The sequence below is a fragment of the Marmota monax genome, unplaced genomic scaffold (genome assembly GCF_021218885.2).
Source record: "Marmota monax isolate L192 unplaced genomic scaffold, Marmota_monax_Labrador192_F-V1.1 WCK01_AAM20220418_F8-fsc00263, whole genome shotgun sequence".
NCBI lineage: Eukaryota > Metazoa > Chordata > Mammalia > Rodentia > Sciuridae > Marmota > Marmota monax.
The window spans coordinates 1,110,065-1,133,400 of NW_026693408.1; the positions used below are offsets into that span (position 1 = coordinate 1,110,065).

The following is a 23,336-nucleotide window of genomic DNA, read 5'->3' on the forward strand; positions in this document are numbered from 1 at the left end:
ACTGGGGATTAAACCCAGGAACAGTTTACCACTGAGTTAGACTCTCAGCCCGTCTTATTTTTTATTTATTTTATTTTTAAAAAATGTTTTAGTTGTACATGGACACAATACTTTTATTTTATTTATTTATTTTTATGTGGTGTTGGGGATCGAACTCAGTGCCTCACATGTGCTAGACGAGTGCTCTACCACTGAGCCACAACCCCAGCCCCTTATGTTTTTATTTTGAGACAGGGTCTTGCTAAGTTGTCATCCCTGAACTGTGATTCTCCTGCCTCAGTCTCCTGAGTCACTGGGATTATAGGCATGTGCCACTGCAACGCCCACCCCCCCGCACAAAACAAAACAAAACAAAAAAACCAATAACCAAAAACTCCCTAAATCTCAAAGCAAAAACAAGAGTAGAGTTCTCTGGCTGGGCATGGTGGCACATGCCTGTAATCCAAGAGACTTGGGATGCTGAGGCAAAATGATTTCATGTTCAAGGCCAGTCTCAGCAACAGTGAGGCCCCAAGCAACTTAGCAAGACACTATCTCAAAATAAAAAATAAAAAGGGCTGGGGATATTGCTCAGTGGTTAAGCACCCCTGGATTCAAACCCTGTACCAAAAGAAAACAAAAGAGTAGTATTCTACTACTGCCAAAATTTCATTAAAATTATGAAGAAAATAGTATACTATGTAGTACTTACTCTTTGCCACCATCAAGATCCTGCACATCCTTAAGGTAGAGGGAAAAATCAATCACTCCAACCTGATTTAAATAAAATGCACAAGTTTAAATAAATGATAACATTTCTCATTTTCAATAAAGCCTTATAATTCTTGGAATTCAGGATATTCAATTCCACCACAGCTAGATATCTAAAGAATCACATTATCTATCAAGATTAACAAAGTTCTGCCAGGCATAGTGGTGCATGCCTGTAATCCCAGCAGTCCGGGAGGCTCAGGCAGGAAGATCTTGAGTTCAAAGCCAGCTGCAGCAACTTATTGAGGCCCTAAGCAATTCAGTGAGACCCTGTTTCTTAATAAAATCTAAAAAAGGGCTGGGGATGTGGCTCAGTGGTTAAGCGTCCCAGTACCAAAAAAGTTTAACAAAGTTCTTTGGGTATAAAGTAATTATAAAAGAGAAAGAAAATGCTATCTAGACAGAAGTAGATATTTTAACTGACACTTCTGAGTCCTTTTTTTTTTTTTAACATTTTCAGTTGTAGATGTACACAATACCTTTATTTTATTAATTTCTTTTAAAAAATATTTATTTTTTAGTTTTAGGTGGATACAATATCTCTGTTCCATTTTTATGTGGTGTTAAGGATCGAACCCAGAGCCTCACACATGCCAGGCGAGCGCTCTACCACTTGAGCCACAACCCCAGCCCTTTATTAATTTACTTTTTATGTGGTGCAAAGTATTGAATCCAGAGCCTCACACTTGCTAGGCAAGTACTCTACCACTGAGCTACAACCCCAGCCTTTCTGAGTCCTTCTTTACCCAAATTTTGGTGAAATGATCTATCTAGTCTGTATTTCAGGGAAAATTCTCTGCCAGTGCTCGGAGTTAGAGAAGACTAAGACCCCTTAAACATCTAAACATCAAAGGCTTTTGATATTTCTGTTAAGAAATAAAGCACTTATAAGTGAAGCCATTCCTATTTAAATTACAGGAAAATTCGGTACAACTGAAATCTCCACCTATGAGGAAACACTTAATTCAACCATGTTATACCATATCACAAAAAATCAGTGGATCAATGTATGATAATTTGGAAAAGTCCCAAGATACAATTTTAAGCCAAATAATAATATGTATATCATTAACCCCAGAATAGTAACCCCACTATATTAAAACCAAAGTTGTATGATGGATTTAAGACACAACTATACCTTTTCTACCTTCATCCCTTAAACCTACATGCCTTTAGTGCCAATATATTTTTTTTTTTTTTTTTGGTACTGGGGACTGAAACCAGGGGTACTTCACATACCCAGCCCTTTTAATATTTTATTTAGAGACAGGATCTTGCGAGTTGCTTAGTGCCTCAGCCTCCAGAGCTGCTGGGATTCTAAGTGTGAGCTACTGCACCCGGCTCTTAGTGCCCGTCTTGATAAAATGCAGTAGAAATGATGCTGTATGACTCCTTTAGCTCAGTTAAAATAGACAATACAGTTTCTATCTGTCTATTTCTCTTAGAATATATGCCACTGAAATTCTGAGCTTTCATGTAAAAAGTGAAAAGGCTCGATACCACCTGGAAAGACTACACACAGATAGCAATGCCTAAGAAGCCCTTGCTGTTCCATCCCCAGCTCTTTTCAGTTTGCTCAGTTAGAGGACAGACACAGCAGAGAGCAAGCCCCAGGTAATTCTGGCCCCAGCTACCATCTGACTGTACCACATGTGCTCTTGAACAAGAACCACCTACCTGACCCCATTCAACCCCTAACTGTGAGAGATACAGTAACTGTGATAGTTTTCATGTCTGTTGATTTCTTACACAATAACACTAGAAGATTTAATTTAAAACAAAACCTTTGGATACATAAATAAAGAGAAAAGGCTGTAAAAGATTTCTCCCCAAATCTTTACCACAACTTGTGGAGAAGAGAGGACTGAGAGGGAAGAGAAGGGGATTCAAACTTCACTTTTTACTCTATATTCTTATATACTGCCCAAGTTTTTTTCAGCAAGCATGGATTTCTTTTGTAATAAAAAATGAAATCATAAAAACATATATAAATCAGCTGGAAAATACAATGATAGAATGAGAAAGAACTAATTAATAGTAAAAATAGAAATTAATGGATTAGAAAACAAAGCCCTATTCTCAAAGTTCAATCTGTACCAAGTGTGATCAATATTTAACAAGTGCACAGTATTATAGATGAGGACAATGAGATTTTAAAAAGCTGCAACAGAAAGTTGTCATACAACTCTAGTCTAAAAGATCTGAATGAGGGCTGGGGTTGTGGCTCAGCGGTAGATTGCTCACCTAGCACGTGTGAGGCCCTGGATTTGATCCTCAGAACCATATAAAAATAAATAAAATAAAGATATTGTGTCCATCTACAACTAAAAAAAAAAAAAAAAAAAAAAGATCTGAATGACATGATTTCCAGCTGGGCAGAGTGATGCACCTTTGTAGTCCTAGCAACCTAGGAGGCTAAGGTAGGAGGATTACAAGTTCCAGGCCATCCTGGGTAACATAACCACACAAACAATCAAAACACAAACACAAAAAAGGGCTGAGAATGTAGCTCAGTGGTTCAATTCCCAGTACTACAAACAATAACAACAACAACAACAACAACAATGACAACTTTCTATATGGCAAACAGCTTTGAGAAACAAACAAAAAACCCCAATTAATTAAAAACAAAAATTTCAAAAAAGGGTCAATGTCCTAACCCTATTAAAAAAGATATGAAACAACAAAAAATGGAAAACAGAAAATTGGGCAAAGGACATGAATAGGTAGTCATAACAGTTCAAATAAAACTTGATACTTCTTTCCTTCTTAAAAATACAGATTTGAGATGAGATGTACTGTCTATCTGAAAAGGACTGAGAACATGTGCAGTGTTAGCAAGAGAAAGAGGGTTCTCTTATATAAGGCCAGAGGATAGGTCCTGGAGGTCAATTTTACAGTATGTGGAATATAGTAGATACTGTAACAAAACAACTCCAAAATTTATCCTAACTAAGTAAATGAACAAGAGTACAAAGAAATATTAGGACATTTATAATATTGTTGCTATAACATGGAAATGATCTAAATTAGTAAGATATTGGTGAAATTATGGTACGAATTATGGTATGTTTAAAAAATGGAATATCATGCAACCACCTTAAAATGTTTTACATCTCTACTGTCATTGAGTGTGGTATGGAATGTATATTGTCAAATTAAAAAAACACCAAGTGGGCTGGGATTGTGGCTCAGCAGAAGAGCGCTTGCCTAGCACGGGCGGGACCTAGGTTTGATCCTCAGCACCACATAAAAAATAAAGGCATTGTGTTGTGTCCATCTACACCTAAAAAATAAATATTTAAAAACAAAAACAAAAACAACAACAAAAAAACACCAAGTGCTGGGGTTGTGGCTTAGTGATAGAGACTTACAGAGCATGCATGAGGCACTGGATTTAATCCCGGTGCTACACACAAATAAACAAAATAGGTGCTGGGGTTGTGGCTCAGTGGTAGAGTGCTTGCCTAGCATGTGTGAGGTACTGGGTTCAATCCCTGGCACTATATAAAAATAAAAAAATAAAAAAACAGGTATTGTGTCCATCTACAACTAAAAAAAATTAAAAAAAAAAAAATCAAAAAACCACCAAAATGTTGTGCTTAGGATATTTTTTTCATGTATTCACTTTTATTCATGTACCAGATATATACCTTGGAGTAATGACATTATGCGTGGTTTAGTTTCATTTTAAAAATACTTCTAGGGGCTGGGGTTATGGCTCAGAGGAAAGAGTGCTCTCCTCGCATGCGTGAGGCACTGGTTTCGATCCTTAGCACCACATAAAAATAAAATAAAGGTATTGTGTCCACCTACAACTAAAAAATAAATGTTAAAAAAATACTTCTATTACTGAAAAAACTTCAACAGTAAAAACAATAAAAAGTATTTTTCAAAAAAAGGTATGTAGGGCTGGGGATATAGCTCAGTTGGTAAAGTGCATGCCTCACATGAGCAGGCCCAGGGTTCGATCCCCAGAACCAATAAGGAAAAAAAAAAAAAAAGTTGTGTGTATGGGCAGGGAGATGTTATAAAAAAATGTGAGGCCCTGAGTTTGATCCCCAGTACCATGCATACACTGACATCAACAAAAGTTGATGTGGACATAGAGGGATTTGGGAAGCTTTAGTTTAGTTTTTTTTTTCCCGTGGTACTGGGGATTGAACCCAAGGGTACGTAATCACAATGCTACATCTCTAGCCCCCCAGCTCCTTTTAAAATATCTTTATTTTGTTTATTTATTTTTATGTGGTGCTGAGAATCAAACTCAGTGCCTCACATGTGCAAGGCAAGTGCTCTACCACTGAGCCACAACCCCAGTCCCCATCTCTAGCCCTTTTTAAATATTTTGTTTTAAGACAGGGTCTTACTAAGTTGCTGAAGATACTGCTAAATTGCTGAGGCTGATGGGAGAGGGGAGGAAGAATGGAGGGAAAAGGTAGGGAATCATGAACTAAAATAGATTTCCATGCACATAATGTTTGCTGGGATGAAGCCAACTACTATAAAGTAAAGTAACTATAAAGTTCTAAAAAAAAAAAAAAACCCCAAAATCAGGAAAAAGAAGAAAAATTGCTGAGGCTGGCCTTGAACTTGTGATCTTCCTGCATAAGCCTCCCCAGCAGCTGAAAGTACAGGCACATACCACTCCATCTGGCTTATACTTTACTGCTTACTCTAATTTGTGTCCCATTTTATCAACCTGACTCTATTTTCCCATTTCTCATCCAACCTTCTGGAACTTTTGGATTAGTCTTCTCAATGTTTTTGCTATGTCTACTCTAGGCCACTTCTAACTCATGCATGGCCTGAATGGCTACTAGATCAATCTTTCTCAAATCCAGGCCTGGTCATTTTAGTACAGTGCTTAAAAACCTCCAGCACTTTCCTAGGTTTAAAGGGCAAGAACTAAACCCTTTAATGTGACACTAATGGCCTAATAACCTGCCAGTTTCCAAAACCTTTACCTCACTGAGCAAACTCTATTCCGTATGAAGAACATACTAGGCTTTCTGGTGTGCCTCTGTCCATCACCTTCTGTGAGTTGCTTTCCCCACTACTTTCCTCTCTGCCACAGCACAGCACTTTGCTCAGTTTTCCACCAAAAGGCTTTTGACCTCTGTCCCGTTTTAGATTCAGTACATGTTTGCAGATTCCATGTAAAATTCCAGGGCTAATTCATTCATCTAGAGCCAAAATCCCATTTTACCTGAGAATCCAAGTCTTCTCCTTTTAAGCAGAGATTGGCATCAAGAACATTGAGTCCCACCAGCAGACCAACAATCACCATCCCTTCTTCCTCCATCATCAATGCCTCAGGTTCATAGAACTCACTAAAAGAAATTGACATGACAAAGGAGATGCTCAGAAATAACTTTTAGACTCCTTCACCACAACCTGCTCTGCTTTTTCAACTGTTAGCGGATAGGCTAGCTACTGACCTCATCCAGGAGCCAGTAGCTACATGGTGGCAAGTTCTTTTAATTTATTTCCACTATGTCAAGTACTACTATTCCTTCTCTGCTACTATTTGGATATTAAGTATCTCCTAAAGATCTGTGTGGTAAAGGATTGATGCTATTGGGAGGTGGTGGAACCTTTAAGAGGTAGGGCTGAATGAGAGATCTTTAGGTCATGACAGATGTGCCCGAGAAGGGAAAATTGGGATCTTGGTTTCTTCTCTCTTTTGTTTCCTGTCCAGGAGGTGAGTGGTTTTTATTCTGCAACATGTTCCTGTTGCCTTGCCAGAGACCCAAAGCAACAGGGTCAACTGATTTTTTTTAGAGTTGAAACCTCTAAAAAATTATAAGCCAAAATTAACTTCTTCTAAGATGATTCGCTCAGGGTTTTTTTTTTTCCCCCCTTCTGATTGGGAATTGAACTCAGAAGTGCTTTACTGCTAAGCTACATCCTTAGTCCTTTTTTAAAAAAAAAAATTATTTTTATTTTGAAGACAGGGTTTTGCTAAGTTGCTGAGGGTCTTGATAAAATGCTGAGACTGGGGCTGGGGTTGTGGCTCAAAGAGAGCGCTCACCTAGCATGTGTGAGGCCCTAGGTTCGATCCTCAGCACCATATAAAAATAAAATAAATATATTGTGTCCACTTATAACTAAAAAATAAATATTAAAAAAAAAATGCTGAGACTGGCCCTGAACTTGTGATCCTCCTTCCTCAGGCTCATAAATTGCTGGGATTACAGGTGTGCCCCATTGTGCCCAATTTTAGGTATTTGTTATAGTGATGGAAAGCTGACTGATATATTCTCCATCCTTTCCTCTTCCTGTGGTTTAGGATGGGCTCTTCCCTCTTTCTGTTTAAGGCTAATTCCTCCATTCAGATCTTGAACCCCAGTCCTTCTCATTATCTCTTGAACACTGCGTTCCTGAGCATCACTCTGCCTCTCCTACTCTACATTAGTTCCCCATTTGCAATGATATGAACTACTTCTACATTTATGCTCTTGATAAACAGGAAATAGGAATCCATAGCCTCCCCACATCCAAGAATAAAACCCTTTCCTCTTCCTGTGTCCCACTGAGCGATCTGTGCTGTAAAAACTTCCTTACCGCCTAGTCATCTCAGTCATTTACAGTGGGGCTCCATCCCCTTTGCTATTGATTCTTATCACTAATGATTTACTAATTTATCAAATCCACTGGCACCCAGGCAATTCTGTGTGTGTGTGTGTGTGTGTGTGTGTACATATACATATGTGCATTCAGAACTTAATGTCTTTAAGAATTAGCATATTAGAACAAAATCTGTAGCTCAATTTACTCAGTATAATTATATTCAGAGTACAATGTATATGAAATATTTGAAATAAGTATTTATCACATAAAAAGATGTTCAATAATAGGCTGTGACTTAAAAACACTGAAAATTTTGGGGTTTAGACCACACTGTAAAAAATACTTTAATCTCACTCCCTAAAAGAATTAACTCCAAAGTGATTCCTGAGTTGTAAATTCTTGTAGTCTAGAGAAAATTCCTTTTATAATGACTACTTACTTACATAGATACAAATATAAAAAATGAGCCAGTTATAAATTTCAGTGATAGGCAAATTAAGTTTTTACTAATGATAAAAGATATAAAATTTTATAAACTGGATATGGAATCCTGAACTAGGTAATATAGATGTGTTCTGTTACAAAAAGCAGGATTTTATACTTTTAAAATTGCCCACTGTGGGCTGGGGTTAGAGTGCTTGCCTCGCATGTGTAAGGCACTGGGTTTGTTCCTCAGCACCACATAAAAAATAAGTAAATAAAATAAAGATATTGTATCTATCTACAACTAAAAAAAAAAAAAAATTGCCCACTGTATCTAGTTTTAAACTCATTTCTTTCTTGTTATCATTCAATGTAATAAATACCATTTCATAGAAACTGGAATAGTTTGTCAGTTATCAAATCTTAGATATTGGTACTTTTAAAGAATTATATTCAAAATTTTTCACGTGAATATTCACTCATAATGACTTTCAGATATCAGTGCTCAAAAGAGAAACATTGCTATTTTAAAACTATGCCACAGAAGAAATATTTAAGATGATAATTTCAATAAAACATTATATACTCATATTTTAATTCAAAATGACCTACAGAACTATGCTCTAATTATTTACAAAGCAAAAGATAAGCAAAGATAGATGATGAAATACCTTAAGAGATGTTTATTGTCTATAAGTACTTTCAGATAATCTGCCAGTTTCTTTTGCATGAGAGCAAGATAAAGCCAAGCTCTGCCTCTTCCCACAGCTGTCCTAGAATTCAAACAGAACCAAACTGTTGTGTCATAACCATAACAACATACAGAAAAACCAAACCAAACCAAACCCCCCAAAACCAATCTTCAGTTAAGCCAGAGTGATATACATGATTGCGCTCTTGAATGCACAGAACAGTGTGAACAGGTGCTTTAGGGTGGAAGGAGGGATGTGCATCATTTGGGCATGCAGAGAAAAAGGCCCACTGCGTAATACCTTTGTGTATTATTTAAATTTTATACCATGGGCATGATATATTTCAATAAAAGGAAAATATCTTAAAGCCAAAAAAATACAATTTCTAGAATAAAACAAGATAAAATTTCATGGAAAGCCAGAAAATATTAGGTTAGATTTGTATAGGAAAAATTTTTTTCAAAAGACTGATCATCATGCATGTTAAAGTGCTGATGTCTCATAAGTTTTCTAAGGCATTGGCTCAAAGGAGCAATTTTGTTTTATTTTTAATTGTGGTAAAATACACGCAATATAAAATTTATCTTCTTAACCATTTTTATTTATTTTGCTTATTTTTTTGGCATTGGGGATTGTTTGTTTTGTGTGGGCTGCTGGGGATTGAACCCAGGGCCTTGTGCATGCAAGGCAGGCACTCTACAACTGAGCTATATCACCAGCCCTTGGCACTGGGGATTGAACCCAGGGATACTTTGTCACTGAGCTACATCCCCAGCTCTTATTTTTTATTTTGAGACAGGGTCTTGTTAAGTTGCTTACAGCCTCACTAAACTGTGCAAGCTGGCCTCCACCTTGGATCCTCCTGCTTCAGGCTCCTGAGTTGCTGAGATTACTGGGTGGCTTAACCCAATTTTAAACATATATTTTCAGTAGTATTAAGTAATTTACACTGTTTCCCAGCTGGTCACCAACTGCACAAAGATGCACTTGGAAAAGGCCTGCATTAAAAATTAAAAGAAAAAATGCCTTCCTATTGTAGATCTAAAACCACTTAAAGAAAAAAAGATTGTTTCTAAGCACAGCAACTGCATTTGTAACATCAAAGAAAGTAGTGAAGGTAATCAATAATCTGCATAAAAGGAAGGTCTTAGGCCCAAAGACCTTGCTACAAAGGTCAAATGCAGTCTACATTTCAGAAGCCAGGCTCAGAAAAGTTAATCTAATTTCATCAATAAAAAAGGCTTTGAGCCAGGCTTGGTGGCACATGTCTACAATCACAACTACTTGGAGGCTGAAGCAGAGGGATTACAAGTTTTGGCAATTTAGGGAGACCCTGTCTCAAAAAAAAAAGTCAGTATTGTGGGCTGAGTAGTGTGTGCTACCAGGTTTGACTTCAGTGGTAGAACATTTGCCTCTCACGCGGCACTAGGTCGATTCTGAGCACCACATAAAAATAAATAAATATAATAAAGGTATTGTGTCCATTTATAACTAATATATATAATTTTTTAAAACATTTTTTTAGTTGTAGATGGACACAATACCTTTATTTGTTTGTGCTTATATTTTATGTGGTGCCGGGGATTGAAACCAGTGCTTCACAAATACTAGGCAAGTGCTCTACCACTGAGCCACAACCCCAGCACCCTACAACTAAAATATATTAAAACAAATGGTCAGTATTGAACTGTACATACAGTTTTGTAGTTTTTTTTCATTTGATTTTTAACTTCTTTCCATATCAAATATTCATTCACATCTTTTTAATTAATATCGTTAAATGACATAATAAGTACATATATTTATAGGGTACCTATATCAGCATTTTATGCATATGAAAATAAGTACACGAACTCTTATTGTCCTCCTTAAAAAAAAAAAAAAACTAATTAGCTGTTCTGCAACTTGCTTATTTCATTGACTATCTGTCATCTTGAAAATCTTCCCATATTAGTACACAGACGATTTAACTCAATTTTCTATACCTTTAGTGTTTTATTATTAGACTGCACCATTGTTTACTTAGTTTTTTTTTTTGTTGTTGTTTTTTTTGATACAGGGCATTGAACCCAGGGACACTCAACTACTGAGCTACATCCCCAGCACTTTTTTACATTTTATTTAAATATAGGTTCTTACTGAGTTGCTTAGGGCCTTGTTAATTTGCTGAGACTGGCTTTGAACTCTCAATCCTCCTCCTGCCTCAGCCTCTAGAACTGCTGAGATTATAGGCATTTGCCACGGTGCCCAGCTAGCTTTTTTTAAAAAAAATAAGCTGGTTCTAATCTACTGTCAAATATAATTCTATATACTATATGCATCTCTCCCCCTCTCTCTCTTTTTTTTTTTCTCTGTTGCTAAGATGGTCTGGCACTTCTTGGCTCAAGTTATCTTCCTGCCTCAGTCTCTCAGGCAGTGTGTGCCATCAGGTCTGACTCTGTGTCATTTTCACATTACATCTGTAGGATAATATGCCTAGAAATGAAATTGCTGGGTCAATGGGTAGATGTATTTGTAATTCTGGTGGATAGTACCAAGCTATCCTCCACAAGAATGAGTGCAATATGATGCTATGTGAGGGTTGGGACAATCAAAAAAGTATAAAATCTATTTGGCTAATTATACACTAAAAGGACCTGGAAGGATACTGACCAAGACATTAATAACATTTTCTGTTTTTTATTATCTTTGTTATTGTTGTGTTGGGGATGGAACCCAGGGCCCTGTGCATTTAAACACCTGCTCTTATCACTGAGCTACACTCCCCAGTCCCAAAGTTTTTACCTAGCTAGTAGGAAGGTGAAAGTTTTGAAATTTTAATTTTTCTTGGCCTTGTTTTTATGTCTCAATGAAAAATTAGCACTTAGGAAAAAAAAGTTATTTTTAATTTTCATAAAAGAGAAAAGGCTTGTCTAGGTTTAAATGCCAATATGAGCAAGTGGTTTTTATCATATATAGTTATGTTCAATAATTAAACCATGGTGAAAACAAATAAGAATTTTGGATATTAGGTCATGCTATAAAAGATAGTTTATGCCAGGTGTGGTGGTGCATGCCTGTACTCCCACCAGCTCGGGAGGCTGAGGCAGGATAGTGAGTTCAAAGCCAGCCTCAGCAATTTAGCAAGGTTCTAAGCAACTCAGTGACACCCTGTCTTTAAATAAAATACAAAAAAGGGCTGGGGATGTGGCTCATTGGTTAAGTGCCACCAGGTTTAATCTCTGGTACAAAAAAAAAGGTGGGGGGATATTTTATGTCAATTGGATAGGGGTATTAAACTAGAGATTCCTCCTAGGATGCAAAATTCATCCTATAAGTTTCAAACTACCTTAAACAATCCTCCACACCCCTAAAAAACAAAAACAAAAAACATAAGCCATAATACTTTGTAAATACTGTAGTAATTTTAGAACTTTTGTTAATATTTAATAAAATAGTAAAAACATTGGAGCTCTTTATGAAATAAAACAGCCCTCAACACGGCTCCTCCTTCTAAAAGGTGGGGAACTGTTATATATCTTTTTTGGACATACATAAGCTTGTGGCTTATTTAACAACCACAGAATTAACAAGGAAATAGATGTGGTAAATTTGGGTGAGAGTATGCTCTAAGTAAAATAAGACTTCAGAAATGCCTTAGGGTTGGGGGGTGTGAGGCCCTGGATTCTATTTCCAACATATGGTGGGAGAGTCATCAAACAAACACTTGAAAAGCAGGGTCTGCAAAAACTTTAAAACTTATGTGGTATAGGCCAGAAGGTTGAACTAGGGATAGGGACAGAAGGCTTAAGTCCAATCTTAAGAAGAATGCACAGGGCTCAGCAGCAATGAAGTTTAGTGGAACTTAAATGATTTAGAATTCAACTGATCCTCCTGGCTGCACCACTCCCTTGCCAAGGAACAATGGACAAGTCACTTAAACACTCTAAGTCTCAGTTTCCACACTAGCAAATGGGGATGTCAACAGCTATCCTAGAAGATGGGTATGCAGAATTAGACAGTGAAATGTCCTCAGTACAATGTAGCATGTAGCAGATCCTTAGGGTGGCAGCTGTTATTATTACTGAAAATGGCATAGGCTGGTTCCACAGAAGTGTCAAAAAAAGGCTTAAAAGACAAGTTTTACATCAGTGTAAAAATCCCTAAGGTCCCTTCTAAATGCCAGATTCCATGACAATGCCTTGTGTGTGTTTTGCCTAGTTTTTGATCTTAAGCCTATGTATAGCAGTCCCAAGGGCATAGCTAGTCATAATAATCTGTTGGTCCCAGCCTGTTCACAAATGCCCCTTGTCCTGGAATCTAAAATATGGCCTGAATTGTATTATTCAAACTGCTCAAATATATTTAAAATAGATTCTAGGAGAGTAACAATTCCTTTTCCTCCTGTTCTTTGGTTGACAATGTCTTCATAACCTATTTGACTTGCATAGCAAATAGGAATCACTGTCCTCATGTTAAAGAAAAGGAAACTGAGGCTCAGAAAGGTGTAAATCTTGCTGAAGATCATGTACATAATGAGCAACAGAGCTTAAAAGTCTAAATTGAATGTGGTTAATGCTATAATTTGTTTCAAATTAGAAAAAGTTTCATTAGCAAGGAACTGAGAAATGGGTAAACAGAAGGGAGATTTTTTTTTTTAAATATCAAATTAGTAAAACTATTTCTCACTCACTTTAATTCTGGCAGATTTCTGACACTAGTAGCTATATCTGATGCTTCTGGACAAAGTTTCTCCACCAGCTCCAAAGGACCAAAGAAAGATTTATTTTGGCCAATAAAACTCTTCTTAACTAAAAGGGAAAACAAAAGCGTTATTCATAAGAACAGGTTGCAAAATTTCTTCTCCCAAAAGGTAATAGAAAGTTGCAGAGCTTCACTGCTTAATCCTTCTGATTCAATCTTTTTCTTCTTCTGCTTTTTTTTTTTTTAAAACCCAAACTGCTGTAATAATTGTTGGTCTCCTTACTCTTCATATCATTACCTTCCCACTCTTCCAGTCTGTTTTGAATATACATAGCTAGAAGTTCTTTTAAAAATACAAGTTAGATCATGTTTCTTCCTTGTTTAAAATCCCCCAAATACACATAGAATTAAATCAAACTCCTTATCATGACCTCTAAAGGCATAAGTTATTCAACCCCTTCTCACTTCCCTGACCTCATCTCATTTCAGTTTCCCTCTCAGCATGCTTCAATTATCAGTTTTCCTCAAACCAAGGTTGGTCACATTCAGGAGCTCTACATGTTGTTGGTGGTATTGTTGTTTTTTTCTCCTGTGCTAGGAATGTTCTTGCCTCAAATCTTTGTAGGACTGTTTAACTTCTCCACAGTAGCTGAAAGTTTCCTTCCTTGATTCTACTTTCTTGAATTTATAGCATTCTGTAACTGTTTAAACATTTACTCTCTTCTTATCCTCTAGAATTTTGCTGTCCAAAGCAATCACTAGCCACATATGCTACCTACAGAGTGAGCACTTGCAGCATGGCTAAGTAAAATTGAGGAACTGAATTGAGATGTGCTATAAGTGTAATACACAATGGACTTATTTTAAGCCTTAGGATAAAGAATGCAAAATATGACATTAATAAGGCTTCAAAATAATGATTATGTGTCAACATGATAACACTGTGGACATTACAGGGTTCAACAAAATGCACTACTGATATTAGTTTTAGCTGTTTCTTTTTACTTTTAAACGTGCCTAGCATAAAATTTTAAAATGCCTATGTGGCTTACAGAACATTTCTTTTAGACAGCACTGCTCTAGAAAGAATGCTGCTTCTCGAGGGCAGGAAGTTCTTCTGTATTCTGCTGTTATCCCTTCACTAAGAACAATGTTGGGCACTGGTGAAAAATGATGAGGAAACACCTAACCCACATTTCCACACTCCCGAACGCCCCCTCAGGCTCACCTTTCAGCCCATGTTTGAGGCAGTGTTCCATCACTACAAAAAATTGCTGCAAGGGGGCATGGTCCGCATCCAGGCTGCGACCCAGGCTCAGAGCAGACTGGAGCAAGACCTTGATGCTGAGTTTCATCATGTGCATCAAGTTGGCACGCTCCTCCATCATCTGGCCCTTGGAAGCTGTGGGGCACAAGCAGGGAGAGCTTCGTGAGTGGACTGTGTGTGTTCCAGGAATGGGGGATTTGAGGCTGGATAATGGAGGGAAGACAAACAAAGCAGGGAGTCAGACGGTATGCTCAGGGTGCGAACGTGCCGAGTTGCAGGTAACTGGGGTTCGCAGTCATCGGGTCACTGATTTCTAGAGGCCAGAGTCCCACCTGCACCGCCAGGGCCTTAGGTCAGAAAAAATGTAGGGCTTCCTACTTCAGAAGCCTCTCCCAGGGGGCTCCGCGCGTTGCTAGGGCGACAGCTCTACCAAGACTCACGGCAATTGGTCTCTCCTTATTCCATTTCCAACCAATGAAAGGGTGCAAACTCCAGGAAGCCCTGCCCCAAGCTAGAGGTGTTGCTGGGAAAGCGACTGTTCTGTGAGTATTGCTACTGGAAAAATTCAGCTCAAGGGGACTGGGCGACGCATGCGCGCCGTATGGCGGCAGGGATCCGGCAGACTCCAAGCCACACAGGCTGCTCCCGGGGTTCTTTTGTTCGGTGGTGTGGGCTGGGTCGCAGTAGGGAAGCATTCTTTCCCCCAGTTCCTGACTCAAATTCCTGTCAACGAACTTTCTTCCACAACTAGTGGGCAGTTCTCAGTTTTAAACACAATTTTTGTGGAGAGGGAGATAAAAAAATGTCAGAATCAGAGCTGGGACTGTGGCTCAGTGGTAGTGTGCTTGCCTAGCATGTGTGAGGCACTGGGTTCCATCCTCAGCACCGCATACATAACATACATAGTGTCAATCTACAGCTAAATATATATTTTCTAAAATGTCAAAATCAAATCAGCTACATACCGACATCTATGACAAGTGCCTACCAAATGCTCTCGCAACCTAGAAAACTGCCATGCCAGAAATAAAAAATTTAGATCCGAAATTCAGAGCCCCATCAGGAAAACTAAACTCAGGTGCGAAGGGGGCTCTCCCTGGGGGCCGAAGCACCCCTTTCACCGCACCTATGCCATCATTCAATGTTTTCACTTTCCCAGTTTGGCTGAGGCGCGCGGGGTGGGGAAGAGGATATGGTATTGTTTCAGTTTGCAGCTGATTACTACTGAGGTTAAGCCCTTTTTCATAAGTTCATTGCCTCCTAGCATTTCTTTGTGAATTGCTTGTTCCATCTTCTAATTTTTGTACAGAATTGTTTGCCCTGTACTCCAGATACTGCATTAATATGGACATATAGTTAAAAGAACATGTATACACATGTACACAAACTCTTTTGTATAGCTATAAGTAAAACTATTTAAATCTAAAAAAAATGATGCTGTTATGACTGAACTTTAATGAAGGTCTTAAGAAAATAGGGTGATATCTGGGACTCTATATCTGCAAAACCCAAGAAGATAGGGAGAGAGCTGCTGGGAAAGACAGTATAATCATTTTATCTTGGTTGTGAAGAGGAAAACATAGGTTAAGCAAAGCATTTGGATATGGGTGGTATAATTATGTTTAAATTTTTAGAGAACCTTGTTTATTAAATTTATAAATTTAAAAAATTTTTAATGAAGTGATGATTAGAAATGAAAAAGGAAATAAAAATTGTAAAATCTCTTCAAGAGAAGGGAGAAACCATCAACTATCACAGAAACAGTTTGTAAAGATTTATCTTTTAAATTAAAGACACCAATCCCAGTTCTATAAGCTAGTAGTTTTCATATCAGATACATATAGGGTAAGTCTTGCCAAGGACTGGTCATACCCCGATATTTTAAGGAACTCAATTTCCATATCCTCAGGTTTCACAGGCAGTTTCTTCCCCTTCTCATTTTATAGAAAGACAATTCATTTCCCATCCCATAACTTGCCTTTATGCAGTGACCTAAGGTGCAGAATATCTCCCATACTAAAAGGAGGTGAAGCCTCCTTTGATGATTAATCAAGTCACCAAAAAAATGTGAAGAATTTCCAATCTCTTATTGCTTAATGTACTTCCCACAAATACAATGTCCCTCCTTATCTGTGAGACATATGATCCAAGATGTTCCAAGGATGTCTGAAACCTCAATAGTACCAAACCCAAAGCAGTATGGAGATTTCTTGGAAAGCTGGGAATGGAGCCACCATTTGACCCAGCTATTCCCCTTCTCGGTCTATTCCCTAAAGACCTAAAAAGAGCATGCTACAGGGACACTGCTACATCGATGTTCATAGCAGCACAATTCACAATAGCAAGACTGTGGAACCAACCTAGATGCCCTTCAATAGATGAATGGATAAAAAAATGTGGCATTTATACACAATGGAGTATTACTCTGCATTAAAAAATGACAAAATCATAGAATTTACAGGGAAATGGATGGCATTAGAGCAGATTATGCTAAGTGAAGCTAGCCAATCCCTAAAAAACAAATGCCAAATGTCTTCTTTGATATAAGGAGAGTAACTAAGAACAGAGTAGGGTCGAAGAGCATGAGAAGAAGATTAACATTAAACAGGGATGAGAGGTGGGAGGGAAAGGGAGAGAGAAGGGAAATTGCATGGAAATGGAAGGAGACCCTCAGGGTTATACAAAAGTACATACAAGAGGAAGTGAGGGGAAAGGGAAAAATAATACAAGGGGGACAAATGAATGTCAGTAGAGGGGGCAGAGAGAGAAGAGGGGAGGGGAGGGGGGATAGTAGAGGATAGGAAAGGCAGCAGAACACAACAGACACTAGTATGGCAATATGTAAATCAATGGATGTGTAACTGATGTGATTCTGCAATCTGTATATGGGGTAAAAATGGGAGTTCATAACCCACTTGAATCAAAGTGTGAAATATGATATATCAAGAACTATGTAATATTTTGAACAGCCAACAATAAAAAATTAAAAAAAAAAGCTCACTATTCTCATGAACAAGCTGGGATAATAGTGCATCTTTATGTAATATGAGGATTAAATGAAACTATGTATGTAAATAATGCATGGAGTGCAATAGCAGATGTTCAATAAATGTCCTTTCCTTTCCAAAAAAAAAAAAAATAGTACCAAACCCTATACATACTATGTTTTTTCTTATACATACATACCTATGATAGTTTAATGTATAAAGCAGGCACAGTAAGAAATAGAATAATTATAATAATAAACTGTAATAAGTTATTTAAAATTTATAAAGTATCTAGTTTTGTAATTTTCCATTTAATATTTTCAGACCACAGTTGATTGCAGGTAACTGAAGTCACAAAGTGAAACTGTGCATAAGGGGAGACTATTATTTAAGTTTTAGTCAGTTCTATATGTATCTCTATGATGTGCCATTAACTTGATTGACATTTTCCACAAATTGAGCCAAAACTATAGCTTCAAGTTTTCGATGAAAATGGATTTAAGGTACAATAAGCTAAAAAACTGTTCATCAAAATATATTCCATTGGCAAAAGTGTAATGAAATAAGCAATATTTACATGTCCACAACCATCCAGAGTATTCTGGGTTAAACATGGTGCCTAATTATCATTTGACAAGTCTTAGAAGAGCTTTTTTTTTTTTTTTTTGGTATATTGCTAGAAGTTGAATTTTTTTTTTTTTTTTTTGGTGGTTCGGGGTTTTGAATCCAGGTCTACCACTGAACTATACCTCTTTTCATTTCTGAGACAGGGTGTTGCTAAATTATGCCAAGGTTGGTCTTGAACTTGTGATCCTTTGCTTCAACCTCCCAAGTCGCTGGGATTATGGGTGTCCACCACCAGGCCTGGTGCGATATTTCTTGGATATATCCAGATTGCATACTTTTGCAAGGCAGGTAATTTTCAATTATTTGCTTTCTTTGTTGAAAGGAGCAAAAATAACTTTTGATATTAGAGCAATGCTATGTAGTATATAGCTTGGAAGGAGTTCAAAGATGAGCAATACTGTTATAACAAAACTCCATTTCTATTTCTTATTTATGTATAGCAGATATCTCAGTGATCACATCTATAAAAAACAAAACAAAAAAATAGGTCTAAATTTGATGGTGAATTCTATCCTATTTTAGCAGTAAGTCAATCATACATACTAAGGAAAAAATCAACACCATTCAACATCATTCAGCACTATTCAGCTTGTTAGGAGATGTAAAGACAAATTTATTCATGTTTAATAATAATTTAGAAAAATTACATTCCTTTTATCAATGAAACATCACTAATAGCTTTAATGGTAATTCATTCCAGGAGACAAAAATCTTTATATACTTAAGCTTTAGTTATAAGAAAAATATATAAAATTTTGACTTATTTACATATTTTTGCCAAGATTTATGATAAGTTATCCAGCAATATTTTTTACAAATATTGCTGGACAACCTATCATAAATCTTGGTATATTAAGATAAAATTCTATTGCAGCAGTAGTATGGAAATTCAAGTTCAAGGAATAAGTGGGAAAATGGATGATGGAGCCAGGCATGATGGTACAGGTCTACAATCCCAGTGACTTGGAAGGCTGAGACAGCAGGATGGCAACTTCAAAGCCAGCTTTAGAAAGTTAGCAAGGACTTAAGCAACTTAATGAGACCCAGTCTCAATAAATAAATAAAGGGCTAGGGATGTGGCTCAGTGTATAAGCACTCTTGGGTTGAATCCCCTACACCAAAAAAAAAAAAAAAAAAAAAAAAAAAAAAACAGGGACAACGGTGCTTATCAAATCATTAAGGTATTTATATACCAATTGATTCACTCAAGGAAACCTGTATCAGCTTTATTTTTAAAGGTCAATATTTACAATAAAGCAGAAAATGTTTTCTGAATAACTTCAAAATATGATGAATTTTATGTGTCAACTGTAAAAGCTGCAGTGTTCTCCCCCCACTGCCCTGGTTCTAGGGATTAAACCCAGGGTTTTGTGCATGATAGGCAAGCACTTTACCGCGGAACCATACCCCCAGCTCTCAAAGATGGAGTCTTTTAAGAAATCACATGAACAAAAACATAAGACCAGCGTCCCAGGCAGTTGGAGCTGGGTGGCAGTAGCTTTTTCCACTGTTTCTGCACAGCAGTATTTGCAATCACCTCACACATCCCTTGTTTTTTCAGTACCAATTTCCATTTCTATTCAGTATAGAGGATCATGGAAATTAAGAGCATAGGTATAATCCCAGCAATCCGAGTCACTGAGGCAGGAGGATTGCAAGTTTGAGGTCAGCCTCAGCAATTTAGTGAGACCCTTAGCAACTCAGCAAAACCCTGTCTCAAAATAGAAAATAAAAAGGGCTGGGAATGTAGTTCAATGGTACAGTATCTCAGGTTCAATCTTCAGTGCCCCCCCAAAAGAAAAAAAATATGAACTTGAACAATCTTTTGGCCATTCAAATTTTCCAGATTTGTGATCTTGGCCAAACTAAACTCCTTTAAAAGTAGTTTAAATGGTTAGGGCGAGATGGCACATGCCTGTAATCTCAGAAGCTTGGGAGACCAAGACAGGAGGATCAGGAGTTCAAAGCCAGCCTCAGCAAAAGCAAGGCACTAAGCAACTCAGGGAGACCTTATCTTTAAATAAAATACAAAACAGGGATGGAGATGTGGCTCAGTGTTCAAGTGGGCCCCTGAGTTCAATCCCTGGTGCCCCCCCCCAAAAAAAAAAGTAGTTTAATGGTGGGTGTGTAGTGGCTCACACCTGTAATTCCAGGGATTTGAGAGGCTGAGGCAGTAGGATTGAAAATTCAAGGTCAGCCTAGGCAATTTAGCAAGACCCTGTCTCAAAATTTAAATAAATAAATAGTGCTGGAGACCTACCATAGTGGTAGGGCACCCCTGGGTTCATGTCCTAGTTAAAACAAAACAAAAACAAACACACACACAATGCAATTTACAGAACATCACAAAGCTCTACACTTTTTGAATTACCAAATGATCTGATCGGGGATATCAATCTTGACTATTTTACAGGGTCCAGGCCTGTCATCTAAAGGAGTAAATCTGAAGAAAGATTGAATTAGAAAAAAACATGTCCAATCTCAAGGAATTTTAGGGATTCTTTTCGTTGGTTTCTGTTACAGAAAAGTGATGGAATTTCTTACAGTGGTCCATGTTATCCTTTGAATATACCTTGCTGCTCTGTCACTGCAATTTATTTTTAAAATGGACATGTTTCTTTCTCTCCCTCTTTCCCTGCTCCTCCCTAATCTCTCTGTCCCTAATCTCAGGGGAAACAGGATTACCTTTCTTCCCCACCCTAGGCAGATTTATCTGTCCTTGAGCATACATCCACCATAGGAATGAAGTAATCCAGACTTTGGGGATGGCACCAGATCTCAGAAATGACTATCTCCTAAGTAAATTACAACTCCAACAGAGAACAGGTGGAATGTAGCCTTTGATTCACCTCTTAAAAGTCTCCTGCTCCTTGATGTGCAGAATCACAGCCTCTGGGACAGGGCTGTGCTTCTTCTTTGCTAGCAAAGCAATAAACCTTTTTCTTTTTTTCTCAAAATGATCTCCTTATTATTGGATTGGCATCAGAGACAAGGACTGAGCTTTTGGTAACAAATTCTTTATAAACTTTTTTGAGTTGTGAGTAACCCTTTGGTGTCTTGCATAATCTTTTAATACAGTGGTGTTATTGTGTAAGGAATTGATAATAAAACATTTCTGTACTTGCCTAGATTTCACTTATCTCTGTGGCTAACTTAAGGAGTTTGCCAAGAGGAAAGGGAAAAAGTGTGCTTCACTTTGGAAGGAGCTGCATCAATTATGCAGGGGCCTTTTGACACATGGAAAATAAAATTTGTCATGGAAGGTAACAGAAAAAAGCATGATATGTACTACCAACCTAATGAGAAATATACAGCTAACTAATGTTATGTTTTTAGTTTTTGTTTTGTTAATGACTTCTCACATGAGCACATTCATATGAGTATGTACGCGTAAAACATTACTCATCCTTTAGGAGGTCTCATCCTGTTTGTATGAAATTAGTGTGTTGGGAGAAGAAAGTACTCAGGCTATATGCAAAGACACTTGGAAAGAAACAATAGTGCTGAAGGCAGTTTTGGGGAAGGAATATAATATGTTGAATGTTCTTTTATGTGTTTGGATTTTTTTTTTAAAACTATGTGTATTTCTTTAACAACAGCCCCCTCCGCCCCCACCCCCCCAAAAATACAGAATAACTGTGGACAACACAATCCCTGTGGGGCCCAGATCCCACATTGGATAACTTTAACTGTTTTTTTTTTTTTTTTTGAACTGGGGATTTAACTCAAGGATGCTTTATCATTGAGTTACACTTACAGCCCTTTTTATTTTTATTTTTTTAAATTTTGAGACAGGGCCTCACTAAGTAGCTGAGGCTGGCTTCAAACTTGCAATCTTCCTGCCTGAACCTCCTGAGTCACTGGGATTACAGGCAAGCACCATACCCAGCCTTTTGGATAACATTTTAAAACAAGCATTCAAAGCATTATCCAAGAGTCCTTTAAAACTGCTTCTGAAAAAATGTTATCTGGCAGGGGTGCTACTCACATTCAACCATCTCCACTCCTAAACTGCTCTCTGAAAACTCTTACTGTCCTTATTACTTGGATTAGCCAGCTGTGGCCCTGGTCCTGGATCAAGTGGAATACTCTTTCTTCCAATTTACTTCTCGGAGGCCTCTGCAGAATGTGCTGTGCAGGGCCCATTTCCTTCTTGTCCCACCTGATGGCTTCAGTTCCTGGTGACCTTTTGGGACCAGCCACACTGCTCATCCCTATAGTTATTTGAATTTCAGTCCTTTGGAAGTCATGTTCATAATTTTGGCCAGATTGAGCACAGCAGTTCATTATTTATTTATTATAATAAATAGTGCTGGAGACCTACCATAGTGGTAGGGCACCCCTGGGTTCATGTCCCAGTTAAAAACAAAACAAAACAAAACAAAAACAAACACACAAACACACACACAATGCAAATTACAGTGGTTGAACTCAGCGATGCTTAACTACTAAGCCACATTCTGATTTCTTTTTATATTTTATTTTAAGATAGGACAGTTTTTTTTTTTTTTTTTTTTTTTGAGAGAGAGAGAGAGAGAGAATTTTTAATATTTATTTTTTTAGTTTTTGGCAGACACAACATCTTTGTTTGTATGTGGTGCTGAGGATCGAACCCGGTCGGCACGCATGCCAGGCGAGTGTGCTACTGCTTGAGCCACATCCCCACCCCAAGATAGGACAGTTTTAACTACATGCATTTCTGTCTCTTGAGGAAACTGTCCTCTTGCTAAACTGCTTAGGGCCTCGTTAAATTGCTGTAGTTGGCTTGGAATTTGCAATCCTCTTGCCTCAGCCTCCTGAGTTGCTCAGATTACAGGTATGTGCCACCAAGCCTAGCACTTACTACTTTCTTTAAACTGACTAATTAAAAAATAATCTACATAGTCCCTATTATGACATTTTATATATAAAGTTATTTAAAAAGAGAAGCTGAGAATAGGCTCAAAAGATACACTGTCCTGATTCAAGTTTCCTTCTTTGTAAAATGGAATAATGATGTTACCCACACAATTTGTCAAGATCAGTGCAAAATTTTGGACCAGGGCCTGGACCAAAGTACAGAAGTCAATCTTCTTTTCCCCAATCCTAATGGATTGCAACTTTGCTGCAAAGAGGGTGTGGGTAGGAGGCCCTCGCCTACATGCCTGCCTAATATGCTGCCTTGCCCTGAGATTCAGAGGGTTCTGACCTTAACCACCTGTGGTTGCGTGGGGTTAAGGAGGGTAGAGAGAAACCCCAAGGCTTCCAGAGTGAGCCATAGCACCAGGGAGGAAGTAGAAGGTGAGACCCCCCTGGAGCCTGGCTCCAAGGCCCCTTCATGTGCTCCTTGGTCCC

At 37.8% G+C, this 23,336-nt stretch overlaps 1 protein-coding gene across 7 annotated transcripts in view; it reads right to left on the bottom strand.

Moving 5' to 3' along the window:
- Rufy1 (RUN and FYVE domain containing 1) overlaps window positions 1-23,336 on the bottom strand; it is a 58,530-nt gene that overhangs the window by 28,056 nt on the left and 7,138 nt on the right. For 5 of the 7 annotated variants that reach the window (XM_046457059.2, XM_046457060.2, XM_058583364.1 and 2 more), the window contains exons 2-6: window positions 14,350-14,523; window positions 13,111-13,228; window positions 8,418-8,519; window positions 5,960-6,083; window positions 692-753 (exon numbers count right to left, since the gene is read on the bottom strand). In XM_046457059.2, coding sequence (XP_046313015.1) covers window positions 692-753; window positions 5,960-6,083; window positions 8,418-8,519; window positions 13,111-13,228; window positions 14,350-14,523 — 580 coding nt within the window. Of the gene's footprint in view, window positions 1-691; window positions 754-5,959; window positions 6,084-8,417; window positions 8,520-13,110; window positions 13,229-14,349; window positions 14,524-14,656; window positions 14,784-18,124; window positions 18,464-23,336 lie in introns of those variants that run through there. The other 2 variants (XM_058583363.1, XM_058583362.1) reach the window with 2 other exon arrangements.